This window comes from Lissotriton vulgaris, chromosome 9 (assembly GCF_964263255.1).
Source record: "Lissotriton vulgaris chromosome 9, aLisVul1.2, whole genome shotgun sequence".
Taxonomy (NCBI): Eukaryota; Metazoa; Chordata; class Amphibia; order Caudata; family Salamandridae; genus Lissotriton; species Lissotriton vulgaris.
Genome location: NC_141697.1, coordinates 249,593,763 through 249,607,704, shown reverse-complemented (window position 1 = coordinate 249,607,704; position 13,942 = coordinate 249,593,763). Strand labels below are relative to the sequence as shown.

Here is a 13,942-nt window from a genome sequence, read left to right as displayed (position 1 = left end):
ACAGGCAGTTTTTTAGGAATATTTTTAGTTTGTGAAAATTGACACTTAGAAACTTTTCTGGTGAAAACCACACAATGGATTCCTATGGAAGGAAATACAAGTTACTTGTAAGTACGCTTAGAATTACTTTTCAGGGTCAGTGCTGGGCTAAAAGATGCCGCACTGAGTTCTCTCCTGATAACAGGTGAATAAATCGGAATTCGTAGTTCGCCTGATTTTAGAGGAATATTTGTACAAAGGTGAAGGAAAAGGGCGGGGCCTGCAGTGACATGTGTGCAAACACGCCCGGTGGCGCATTTTAAGTTGGGGAATTAATTCCTCTTCAATCCTGCGGTCCCCTGGGGGCAAACTAGCCCACCAGGTACCTCCAGTATGCGCCAGGGAGCTGCGTTTCAGAGAGGTATTCAGAGGCCACGCCCCTTTGGGCGTGGGCTCAGAACACCTCTCTGTAACGCAGCCCCCTGGCGGGCTAGTTGGCCCCCAGGAACCCCCAGTATTCAAGGAGAATTTGTTCCCCCTCTGCAAACGCGCCAGGGGATGCGTTTGCGGAGTGGTGCAAGGAGGGGGCGTAGCCTACGACCCAATTCCGTTTTTAAAAAAAATTCTTTTTAAAGAAGGGGGGCTGTGTAGCCCCCCTTCTTTTTCTAATTTATTGGCCCTGGGGACCCCATCCCCCAGGGCCTGCCCCCAATTTTTAATCAAAAAAAATCGGGAAGGGGGCCGCGTGGCCCACCTCCCTGGGCCATAATTTGCCCCGGGGAGCCCATCCCCCGGGACATGGCCCTCTTTTTAAAAAAAATCCTATTTTTGAGGGGGCTGCCTTGCCCCCCTCCTGTAGCCTTTTTTGGCACCGGGGACCCATCCCCCTGGGCCATTACTTAAAAAAAAAAATCTTTTTTTTATGGGAGGGGGGTCGCGTGGCCCCCCTCCTGGGCCACTACTAGCCCTGGGGGATGGGCCTCTTCGTTGGGGGCCGTTGGAGGGTCCCCAATTCCCCCATGATCCCAGCAGGCTCCCCGTGTCCTGCAGGATCCTGAATTGCTTTTCCACATGGGGAGCAGCTAACATGCTGCTCCCCATGTGGAAAAGCAATCTGCTTTCCTATTTGGAAGAGAGAGCAGGTTTCCTGCTCTCCCTTCCAAATAGGGAAGCAGTTTGCAATGACAGGGTGGGAGCCGCTGATTGGAGTGTTGACAGCCAATTAAAAAACAGCTTGTGCACGGCAGGGTGCACTTAGGCTGCGCTTAGGGTACGCGGATAGGTACACAGATCCACTGCGCCCATAGGGGTGGCGGTCACCGAGGCTGGGGGGGCCTCAGAGCCCCCCCAGTTAATGTTTTCAAGTCCTGGAGGGTGGCGGTCCCAGGGGCTGCGGGGGGCCCCGTGAGCACCCGCATATATTAAGTTAGAGCCCCGGGGGGTGGCGGTCCCCAGGGCAGTGTGGGGGGGATTGGGACCCCCCACACTATTTTTTAAAAATGCCCCTAGGATTTGGCCTCCCCAGGGGCTAATAACCTTTAAAACGCAGATTCTATGCGCATCCCACGATTATTTTTTGTTGTTGATTTTTTTTGTTGTATTCAAAACGGAACCCCCATTATCAGCAGGAGCGGTTCTCCCTTGGAGGCTAATTCGTCCCAACTACTTCGGCGGCCAATTTTACCAAACGGTAGCGCTTCAAGAGAGGTCCATACGAAACCCTGTCAAACCCAGGTTTCGCCAGGACTCACATCTTCAAAAAGGAAGAGCAGCTTTCCAGTTTTCTTTTATCATCTACACTTAGTGAGATTCACAGCGAGCGCCTGCAACAGCAGATTTTGCCAGGACTTTTATCCATAAGAATAAAAAGGGTAGTTCCTTTGCTTCTCATAGCTCAAACCTGTGAGACGTCCGGCAAGCCCTTGCAATAGCAGAACCGTATTTCAGAATCCTTGTCATACCGGCAGTTCAACAATAAGAGTGCTAGTATCTGCACAGCCGAGAATCGCTAACTTCCAGGAATCATTTTCATAGGGTATCTTCAGTACGACAGACAACAAAGAAATGTCTTGATAAAGGTGGACTCCATTCTCGTTCCGAACCACCGAAACGCGTCGACGCCAATTCTTTGTACAATTTAAGCTTCCTCCTCCTATGTTTATATTCAAAATTAATTGTGGTGAAACATAGGTGTGAATATTCGACAGCTTTAAATGTACCAATTGTATTTTACAAGTTTTGTGTTTTACACTTTTTGTCTGTCTCTTCAATTGTGCAGGCCACAATAGATTGTGTTATTATTTGTATGTCGTTTTTAACCATTTGATTAGGTAACCATGATATGTATAGGTATGAAATGATTTGTTTTTATTCTTAGTTGCACAATAAATTTGTTGTATTTTATATTTTTGTGATTGTATTAGTTTTGACTATAGAGTGTACTTTGAGGCTATGTTTTAGCTTTTACTGTATTTTTCTCAAGGGAACTATTTCTTTCTTGAGTTAGATAACCTCACTTCCCTTGACTGTACTAAGGGGTTCCTCTCTCTTTTTCAAATGTTGATTTTTTTGGGCCTTGGGGGTCCTTGTGGGACCCCCTGAGCAGGCCTAGGGGGTCAGGGTGTGTCTATCCTGCCCCCTTTTCGTGTTTTGCAGCGTTTTTGGGGGGTTTCTTGTGCCTCGGTTCTACCAAGGCACAAGATGGCTGCCAACACTTCCTGATTTGAAGTGTTGACAGCCAATTAAAATACAGCTCGTGCACGGCAGGGTGCGCTTAGGCTGCGCTTAGGGTACGCGGATAGGTACGCGCCCATAGATATATAAATGCTTTTAACTGTCATTTTCTCAGGAACTACTGAACATATTTACACCAAATAAGCAAAAGGCACCACGAGTCTGAGCAAAGGACTACCTCTTTGCCAAATTTGGTGTAATTCCGTTCAGCAGTTCAGGCTGTATCTGCGGCTAAAGGTCCTATTGGAAATTGCATGGGTAAAACACGTTTTGGGACCCCCCTTTTTTCTCGTCCCCCGCTTGATGAATCATCGTGAAACTTTCAGGATAGGAGCGGACCAGAGCTGGTCAAAAGTTTTGAAAATGTCGCTAAGATTCGTCAATTGGCGCCAAAGTTATTCCAAATAGAATGTTGCGGATTTCCTATGGATAATAGGTCCTAACTATAACTACTGTAATATATATATATATATATATATATATATTGTGATCAAGCTCCCTTGTGGAGTGAAACGCGTCATCTTTATTTAATAAACCGTCTTCCTGCAAACTCATTTGAGGAGTGATTGTTTTTTGGCTCTACTTCGCTGTACTGTGTGAGGCTCAGGAGGTCCAGACCTTTCAAGTTCCGCCGTTCATAGACGGAACAAGGACTGCTTTTTTCATATAAATATACATACATATATATTATGGCTCAACGGTTAGAGGCGGCAGACGTGGAGGCAGAGGCCGGCCCGGGACCAGGGTTCAATTCCCGACGCGGCCGGGTGCAGGACCAATGTCAGCGGGCCCGATAAATCTCACCTCGGTGCCACTCTAACCATGGGGTACCACGCTGCAACTCTGGGCAATAGCAGGGACCATCTCACAGGGAAAGCCAGGACGGGTTCCCCAGTGGTACAGCACTGGGACGCCCCAGGGTAACCACGCGTTCTATAAATCCAACATTCATTCATTCATTCATAAATATATATATATATATATATATATATATATTTATATATATATATATATATATATATATATATATATATATATATAAGCATATACACACACACATATATATGTTTTCTTTTTCATTGAAAGAACAAAGATTATACTTAGGTGAAGATGTTAGTTGAATAATTACATTTTAAACTCTAAAACGCTCTGAAATTCACGAGTTTTAGTTAACTCAAAGAACTATAATATGTGCCCCCACCATGTACACTGTTGTTATCTGTGAAGTAATTTTAGATGTCAGCAATGCAGTTATCAGTGTTAGAACATGTCATGAGTGATATTAGATGGGAGTTCATAAGCAGGTCCACTGGAATTATGCGACTAACGCAGTGTTTTTCGCATACTTATGGATTTGCTACATTTGCCCTCTAATCCATCATCTGCTGCGTAATTTGCAGAGTTTATAAAAAAATAGAATTTCCAGCTCAAACAGATCAAACGTTACTAAAAATGCAGCGACGCAAGTTGCTGTGCAGTGGACAGGGTTGGACTGGCCGTAGCTGGCATTGGGCATTTTCCCGGGGGGCTGGAAGGTGGGGGCTGATTCTTGAGTGGTGGTGGCCGGTTTTGCAGCGGTGTTGTAATATCGGCCTCCAGTTACAGATGCATCAATGGTCACAGTTGCAACACCCCCCACCCCCCCCACCACCACCCGGCAGCTGGTCCGACAAAATTGCCTGGGCTGCTTTGAGTTCCCAGTCAGTGGAAGGCACTTTGGAAAGTTTGACTGTTCACCTTGAGTTGCATATTGCTGTGTTTGGGGGTTACAGTAGTGCTAATAAGGTGAAACCTTCGTCCAGACAGCATTACCATGTGTACAAATGACAAAATTATGAACTGACGCTATCTGAAAATGTGCCACATTATGCTGTATAATGTGCATTTTCTTGACCCATAATTTAGTAAACCCTGCCACATAATGAAGTCTTCCCTTAACGCATAATTTCACTGGCCCTGGTTATAAGCAGTACATGACGAAGGCCACACATGCATTCTGCTGACTATGCTTTTGAGGCTTCTTTCCAGACTGATACAAGATTTAGCTGGAAAGTTCTCCACAATATTTCTGTCTAGACTTAACGTGTCCGATGCTACTTTTTCGTCCTTATTCTCTGAATTGAGTCTGCCCAGAGGGATGTGAATAAGGAAAAGTCAGGTGGTAATGAACAATAGTAACAACAATACCGTAAAAGTCTAATAAAGCTACTTGGATGGTGATTCTGTGCTTTGTGTGGTTATCACCGTCCTACTTTCGCCCCGCCCCATCCTGGTCATCGGCCTAAAAAGACACCCTGGCTCCTTTGCCAAGGACCAGGAGGTCCATGCCGGAGTGCCTGCCATCTGTGATGCCCGCTTGTGTGCAGTAGAGGGTGCAGGGAGAGGATTTACCAGCTACAGGTTTAGGTTATAGTCCTGCCTCTGGTGACAGGGTGCCCACAAACCTGAGAGTAACTCAACAAACATAGGCCTACATTACCCTACCTGCCTCAGCTTAGCTAGTTTCGTAATAATGTTTTCAGTATATATTGACAAAACACACGAGCCATTGTGTTTGTTGAATGTGTATTTATTATAATTTCTCGTGTTCTGGTCTTTGTGCAGGCTGGGAAGATACTCTTGTTTTATAAAGGTCAACACAAACAGATCATGGCGAGGTTTTTTGTTTGGAGCATCCTGATGGTAAGTGTAATGAACGTGTCTTTGTGTTTACTTGTTTCATGCTTTTATATATTCAGTTTTGAAAGGTACATTAGGAGCAGTGTTCCACAGCCCAGCAGGTTACTCTTGACTTGATTTGTAACAGTAATTGGATTTTAAAAAGTGTAATTTCTCAGTATGAGCCATACACTTCGATTTACATGTATAATTGAGCCACATTCAACTAACTCTAAATGTATCTAGAAACAGCTTAAGGGCACTCATTCTACACGGGGTTACTAGAGTTCGTTACATCACATGTTTCTGTTCAGTAAAAAATGAATCCATTGAGCAAGCATTGTAGCGCGTGTGCATGTCTCCATCTCTGACTGCAGGCTGGTGGTATCACACCGAGCATGTCAGGCTCCCGAGCTGTGCTTTAGAGAAACTGACAATTAATCTTTGCTCATAACTCATCCTCGGGGAGGGATCCTGTGTGAACTGCACTCCTCGGCATATTCACACGGGACCGCACGTCTTGCCTGGCGACGGCCGGCGTGCCTGCCTTGTTTGTGTGCGGAATCATGCCACCCTGTTTATTTGTGGTCACGTGTCTCATAGACTCCTATGAATACCTACGATCTTTTATCTTTTGTGTGAGTTGGCTTTTGATTCTGATTTTCTTCAAAAAGTGATGTCAGTTCATGTACACATAGGTCACATTACATTATTACTACTTTTGCTAAATATTTACCACTTCAGAAAAATTACACTTCCACGGTGGTGTATAAATATACATCTTACTGCATATGAACACAAACGCTAAGTAATACTTGCTGTAAAACTGTGTTATTAGGAATTACGCGGTGATGTATACCACCAGTAATATATTTAATTCCCTGAGTCTTAATGAAAATCAACAGCAGTTCAAACATGACCAGACGAAAGAAATACTTCCAGTCCATTGCTAAAAACTAGACGGACCAGAAAACCATCATGATCCATCACCGTCAACAGTGTCATACAGATGCAGAAAAGCACAGCTGATGAGCAATGATGGAAGAGCCAGGCAGATGGCATGCAGTAAGAAATATGAAGGGCTACCACAGTGAACTCACCACTTTCTAAGTGCTAGGGTTCATTTTCATAAAGTGGTTTCAGGCCTTAAATTGGCTGCATGCTGAACTTGTCCGCAACCAAAACAGTTTATCAGCAAAATACATATATTCGTGCTTTATTAGCACCTTACATACAAAATGCGATGGGATAGCCCTATGTTATCTGACACATTGTCTTACCTGGAAAGTCTCTTTGTCCTGCAGTAGAATATAGTATGCGGTGTGCTAGTTTGACCACAGGGTTATACTGGTGTGCCCGCTAGAGGAATTCTGGGCCTAGATGTATGCTTAGAGCATCTTGATTCTTCTTCTGGTGATGTCCAGTTTGTTTAGTGTGCACAATTTTCTCTTATGGCAATACCAGTTTGGTGGTTGAGTAGGGTTTCATCACATTAATCACAAGGTTATTAGGATTGAATGTGTCCGTGTGTGACAATCAAAATTATTATGGTGAGGTATGGAATTAGCCAAGACCTTTGGATCCCTCTAACCATCCATCCATCCATAAATGAACACGATCTACTACTTAGCTTTAGGGGGTTTCAACCAGCCCTCTTCATCCATTGGTTTGTTGTTGCTTCATTTATATTTTGCTCCAGCTCACCACATCCTACAACAAGGATCAATAGGTCAGCCTACTTGAGCCTTTGGCTGCCTGCAGTGCGAATGATGGCAGTTTGCTTGTATACAATATGCCCTTTTGCCCTTTTGCCCAAAAAAACACAAAACATTACCCTTTACCGTCCAGGACTGTGCTTTTTTAAATATTTTGAGTTCTGGCTTCACATTCGAGACAGATGTGATCACAAAAAGAGCTACAGAATTACTTCAGAGAGGGACCATGGAGGCGCGCAGACATTGGTTTATCTGAGGGCAGCTTTTTTGGCCTGAGCTGTGTTCTTCCACAGAAAGTGCCTAACCACTAAGCAGCTGTGATCATGTGTTTATCAAGCTGTGTGAGTCAGGGCGCTCTATCTAGTCAACCTATTGTCTTACAACTGAAGCTTGACCTAACTTCCTTAGGTTACACACACCACTGTAGCTCTTCCTTGGCAGCACACCTACCTCCTAATGCTATCTTAGGAACTGCTGAAAGCAGATTGAGCCGAAGGGTGACATACCTGAAAGAATTGGGAACCAGTTTACTAATTCCCCTGTAATTCTAATTGTTAAGGGAATCCTCAGGGCCCCTCTGGTGAGCCCTGCTATTCGTATGGCCACCTCCCTCCCTGCAGTTAGGAATGTCCCACTAATTTGTAACTCCGGAAACTAGTGATATCAGGGACGTTGTGATAAGGTCCTTAGTGGTATTGAGCAACACAAAAAACTTCGCTCTTTAAAGAGTTAGAAGAATGTTTTTAGGACATCGGTAGAAGCACTTTGAGGACTCTGGTGGAATACGATCTGCAGTTTATGTACAATGGAGCTGTGCTGCATTGCCCTGCAGGAAAAATCTGCCCCACTCCACTAATGGAGTCATTTACAGAATGTCAGATTTTTTGCTGGGATACCACGATTCATTAACTAGCATCACCAAAACCATTAATTATGACATTGGGAAACATTTAGAGATGAATAAATAAACATTGTTTCTGCCTGTTGTTCCACAACTATTGGTGTAAAAGTAGAACCAGCTTTTTGATCATGCTATGATAGTAATAGGTACGTGATGCAGTACTTTTCTCTAAATGCAAACATGGCATTAAATGCACTGAAAACCGCTTTAAACACATTTTGGCAAATGTGTTTACATCTTCCCAAATGCTCTAAATGGCCCCAAACTAGTATGGCCACGAATGGCAAAATACACTAGATGTTAGTGCTTGACCATCCTAAATGTTCCTAATAATGGACTATCTCTGTGAGGTAAACCTCCCCTTTTAGGTCTGACTGTCAGCGCAGCTCTCTAGATAAGATGTTTTTTACAAACTATTTAAAATATACATAGAATGGGCTTTGGCTTGGCTTTGCCAAGAGCACTATTACCCTCACATCTCACTTGTGCACTCAGCTGGTGATGTATTATTCCGCCTTTCAGGAAGTGCTTCCATTAGAATGCATAAGGGACTATTCCAAATGTGAAAGATAAATTAAATTATGATGTGCGTCAATTTCAGTTCTTTTTCTCTTAAATGCGTTGTGTACAAAAAGTAATATTTTTGCCTCTTTTTCCCAGCATTGGCATTGCCAGTAGGGCAGGTGTTAAAGTAAAAATCGACATTTGTGCAGGCAATGCATGCAAACAGCATTTGTGAATACCAGTGTTTATGTTTGCTAATACATTAAAGCCAGACCTATAGGCTTTGTCAATGCATGTTTTTTATTCTGTGGGGGCCCAGCAACTCTCCAGAAGCTGCTGATGAGCACTTGCTGCTTCTTGCCCTGCACTGCATCTAGGACAGATACTAAAAGCGTATAGCTTTGCTTTCTTAAGGTCTGCCCTTATCTAAGTTGTTTTGATTTCACTAAAATTATATATGTAACTTACTTAGTCATTGAAGCTTTCAACCAGAAGTCTTCATTAATTGGTCTCCAGTTGTGTCAGTCATCACCTTTTTCTTCTGCCCACTACAGCTAACAGCATGAGACAGTAGGTCAGCCCACTACTGACATGGCTAACTTCACTTGGAGTGAGGAAATTCTTTCTTTTCACAAGGTGCACATCCACACACAAAGTAGTTCCATTCAGTAGGTATCACTGGAAGTGCGCTAAAATGGCTGACCTCTATTCTGAACAATAGAGGCTTCCACGTCAGGGTAAAGCCTTGTCCGTCGGAGGTTCATCAGCTCAGATGTGGAGTGCCACAGGGCTCATTGTTGAACCCCACTCTTTTTATTTTAATATATACGTCCACCCTCTAGCAGATATTGTCTGTTTGTCAGGCCTAACCATGGTATCATACACTGATGACACTCAGATCGTTGTTTCCTTATCACCCAATACCAGCTTAACCTCAGAAACATCGTCCATCTGCCTGGAGCAAGTGAACAATTGGATGTCAAATAGCTGCCTTAAGGTGAATGGAGACGAAACTGAGGTTATGGTGGTTGTGGGGAAGAAATCAGTACTATGGACCCACATTCTCTGGCCTTCGTGCCTGGGTGAGCACCATCCCTCCAAAACGAAAGTAAAGAGCCTGGGGTTAATTAATGGATGAAGACCATGGCCTCCCAGGCAAAGAAAGTGGCAGGGACATGCTTTTTCTCCTGAGAGCCCTTAGAAAGACAATCAAGTGGCTCCCCGTGGATACTCGGAGAGTAGTGGGACATGGTCTGGTACTTCCATACCTAAACTACGGTAACAGTCTGTACTTAGCAGTCCTGTCTACGTGATTCAGAAGTTATTCAAAATGCTGCATCCCGAATTCTGCTGGGCCTACCAAAAACACAATCCGCACGTTCGGCTTTGACAAGCCTTCACTGGTCGCTGGTGAGGAAAATAATTGAATTCAAAGCTTTGTGCACAAGGTAAAATATGCTCATGGTCCACATATCCATAGTCACCTCATTATTCTATACAATAATTCGAGAGAGCTAAGATCCAACAGCCACTCCCTCCTGGCTACCCCCAGAATTAAAAGAGCGAGAAGCGGAGGTCGATCGCATATTTAGTGTCCAAGCTTTGGAACTCTCTGCCCAGTTCTCTCATATCCAAATCTATCAAGTTTCAGAAAGCAACTGAAGACTCACTTCTTCACTTAACCAATGCAGTTGGTCCTCATGATTTCTGCTAGCACTGGTAAGCCAGTTTCTGGTTAGCTGCCTTCTCTACAAGACTCTGTAACATAACATAACAGTGCCAGGGACTAGTATGGTAATCTGTGTTTTTTTTAAAGCAAATACTAATTTTCTCTTTTAGACTTTGTTTTTATTATATTGTGAGGACCTGGAAGCTCCCTTAAGGATAACGTTTCACCAGAGCTCAAAGGCTGACAGCCAATGACAGGCCTATTGGATTTGCGAATGTTTGTTTTTTAAAGAGTTATTGAACACTAGGCATTCAATGTGTCTTTCAGTGAGAAGACACTGGGTATTCAGCTGCAATTCTGTTGCAATTTTGCTGGTAAGCTCTTCGTTTCTTTTCAGATTGGGCGCATATTTCACTTTTTAAGTCGTGCATAATAGACACCGCAGGTGCTATCTGTGGCAATACATATTGTGGCTTATCAAGAACATAGAGTGTTTTGGAGCCCACCCATTGCTTGTGATTGGTTGGCATTCCTGTCTGCTTCTTATGTGTAAGCCGCTTGTGATTCTTGTGTTCGTTCCTACCATGGAGCATTGCCCTTTTACTAGTTCCTTAACTGGCTGGCAGCTGTGCTTCCACTTCTTGTGTTTCAAGCACTTCCTTTGTCTTTTGTGCTAAGCACTCCATGAAAGTGCATTTGTCTTCTTCCTGTCTCCTTTGTGCACCTTTCCCTCCATGCATGTGTGTTGCTGTCGGTCACCTGAGTGCTTCTCCCCACTCCCTCCTTATTACGCTCCCCCTTGTGTTTCGCCTCATTGTTTCCCCACCCCTTCCATTTTGCTTCTACCTAGCTGTGCCCTGCATCTCTCTACCTGTTGTTTATTCCCCTCTCCACCGCACCCTCTCTCTTGCTTTCCCCTAACCCTGGTGTTGCTTCCCCATCCCTCTGGCCCCCCATTTTGCTTTGCCTCCCATTGCCCCTGAGTTGCTTACGCCTGCCTCCTCTCTCATGTTGTCTTTGCTTCACCCCACACTCCTCCATGTTCGTTTTGCCTCCTTGCCACCCTTCCCGTGTTGCATCCGGATTTCCCCGTCCTCCATCTTGTTGCTTCTGCACTCCATTGCTTCTTTTCACATAAAGAAAAACTGGGTCCTGTGCACACTGTGACTCTGGAATCAAGCTGTACCTGGCATATGAACCCTAACCTAACTAGGGTGAAACCGGTCCTGCGTTGCTTGTGTTCCAGTTCAGGAAGGGCCTGACCTAGCAGTTTTGGGCTGGACTATTCCCATTGGAGCAGGATCAAGACTGATTTCAATCAATCAATCAGGGGTTTGTAAAGCGCAGTACTCACCTGTTAGGGTCTCAAGGCTCAGGGAGGGGGGTGCAGTTCCTTTGGGGTCATCTGAAGAGCCAAGTCCTGAGGTCTTTTCTGAACTGGAGCAGTATGGGGCTTTGCCGGTGGTGGAGGGGGAGGTCGCTCCAAGTCTTGGCTGCAAGGTAGGAGAAGGACCTTTCACCCGCTCTGTTCCTGTACAAGTGTGGGATGGTGGCCAGGGTGAGGTTGGTTGAACTGACTTTTTTTGGGGGGGTGGAAAGAGACATGGTTGTTGAGGTATTGTGGTTCGATGTTGTGAAGGGCCTTGTACACGCACGTGAGCAGCTTGAAAGTTATCCTTCTTTCGACGGGGCGGCAGCAGATCGCAGAGTTGTTGGGTGATGTGGTTGGGCCTGGGGATATCAAGGATTAGTCTGGCTGCGGTGTTCTGGACGGTCTGGAGCTTGCAGAGGAGTTTTTTGTTGATTCCTTCGTAGAGGGTGTTGCCGTAGTCTAGTCTGCTGGTGATGAGGGCTTATGTAACCGTTTTTCTGGATTCGGAGGGGATCCATTTGAATGTTTTACTGAGTATGCGGAGGGTGTTGAAACAGGCAGAGGAGACGGCGTGGGTCTGACGGTTCATAGTGAGCGATGAGTCCAATATGATGCCGAGGTTACATGCATGGTCTGTCAGGATGGGTGGGTTTCCAAGGGCGGGGGGGCACCAGGTGTCATCCCAAGCTGAGGGGGTGGAGCCGAGGATGAGAACTTCTGTTTTCTCTGAGTTGAGTTTCAGGCAGCTGTTCTTCATCCAGGTTGCAAAAGCTTTCATCCCTTCTTGGAAGTGATGCCTGGTGATGTTGGGTTCTTGGTGAGGGAGAGGATGAGCTGGTTGTCATTGGCGTAGGAGACGATGTTGAGCACGTGGTTTCTGGCGATGGTAGCAAGGGGGGCCATATAGATGTTGAAGAGGGTGCGACTGAGGGAGGATCCTTAGGGTACTCCGCATCTGGTCTCTGTCAGTTCTGAGAGGTAGGGCGGGAGTCTGACTCTCTGTCTGCGAGGAATGAGCGTATCCAGTCCAGGGCCTTTCCTTGGATCCCAGCGCCGTGGAGTCTGGTGGCTAGTGTGCTGTGGGAGACTGTATTGAAGGCTTCTGATAGATCGAGGAGGATGAGGGCTGTCGTTTGGCCCTTGTTTGAGGAGAGCCTGAATGTAGTCAGTGGCGGCTAGGAGGATAGTCTCGGTGCATATGGCTGGGTCCACACTGAGCTGGCATGGTGTGCAAAACCATGATGGACTGGGATGTGGTAAGAGTAATTAACAGTGGCTGAGGTTAATTAAAGTATTCCATCCATCATTTTTTGGGCTACTTTAGTGCATCATTTTGTAGGCGCGCACATGTGTGGTGTGGATGGCCACGTCAAAGGATTTTTTTGCCCTTTCCTCCTACCCCCACCCTCCCATTGTCAGTGTTTCTTTTTCCCTCCCACACTTACGCTCTCAGTGTTGCTTCTTACATCCCACCCTCCAGCTCTCAATGTTGCTTCTTACCTCCCACCCTCCAGCTCTGTGTTGCTTCTTACCTCCCACCCTCCCGTTGTCCATGTTGCTTTTTACCTCCCATTGTTCGGGTTGCATCTTACCGCCCACCCTCCCGTTGTCTGTGTTGCTTCTTAACTTCCATCACTGTTGTCCTTGTTGCCTCCTTCCTCCCATTCCACTGTTGTCCATGTTGCTTCTTTCCCTCCCACCAACCCTAGTTGTTAAAGTGAAGTGACTGTGAAGCGCTTTAGATCCATTGGAATAGTAATGCTGCAAGCGAGAGCAAGGCTTAGAACTCCAAGTTAGCACTAACCTCTGTCAGATAAGATACTCTGCGGTGACTCATTTACTACACTGTCATTTCAAGTCAAAGCTCCTGTATCGATGAGCCCACTCTTTCTCTGGATGTGTATACCTAATTTTCTTAAGAAGCTGTTGTATATTTGTATTTTGCGCACCTTAGATTTCTCTAATGTATTGCTACATATTACAGGTTCCCAAATGTTCATGATTGGTTTTGAGGAGAATGCTTAATATGTCAATAAGACGTTGATAAAGAAAACATTTTTGAAGTCCTTTTGAATTTGCACATATTATCTGATTATTGCATAGCACATATAATCAGAAAGAAAGGCTTTTAAAACTACAACCATTGACTGTCCCTCATACTTCCTTTCTGACTTCCCTGTGCCTTCTTTCTATAACTGCTGCAGGTGATTCCTTAGGGAACACCCTCCTGCCCACAAATTGTGCATCTTTTGAAGCCTGGACTACCCTAAAAGGGGACGAGAAATATAGCTGGAAATGGACTGTGATGAAAAATAAGTACCAGACATGGGGGACCTTATAAAACAGCAGTGGAACAAATCCCCCCTCTCATTTTCAAAGCAAGTGTTGCCATTGAGACAACAATGAGTGAG

At 45.1% G+C, this 13,942-nt stretch overlaps 1 protein-coding gene across 1 annotated transcript in view; it reads left to right on the top strand.

Moving 5' to 3' along the window:
* HGSNAT (heparan-alpha-glucosaminide N-acetyltransferase) overlaps positions 1–13,942 on the top strand; it is a 580,634-nt gene that overhangs the window by 455,828 nt on the left and 110,864 nt on the right. The window contains exon 15 of the mRNA XM_086937464.1: positions 5,317–5,394. Coding sequence (XP_086793590.1) covers positions 5,317–5,394 — 78 coding nt within the window. The remainder of the gene's footprint in view (positions 1–5,316; positions 5,395–13,942) is intronic.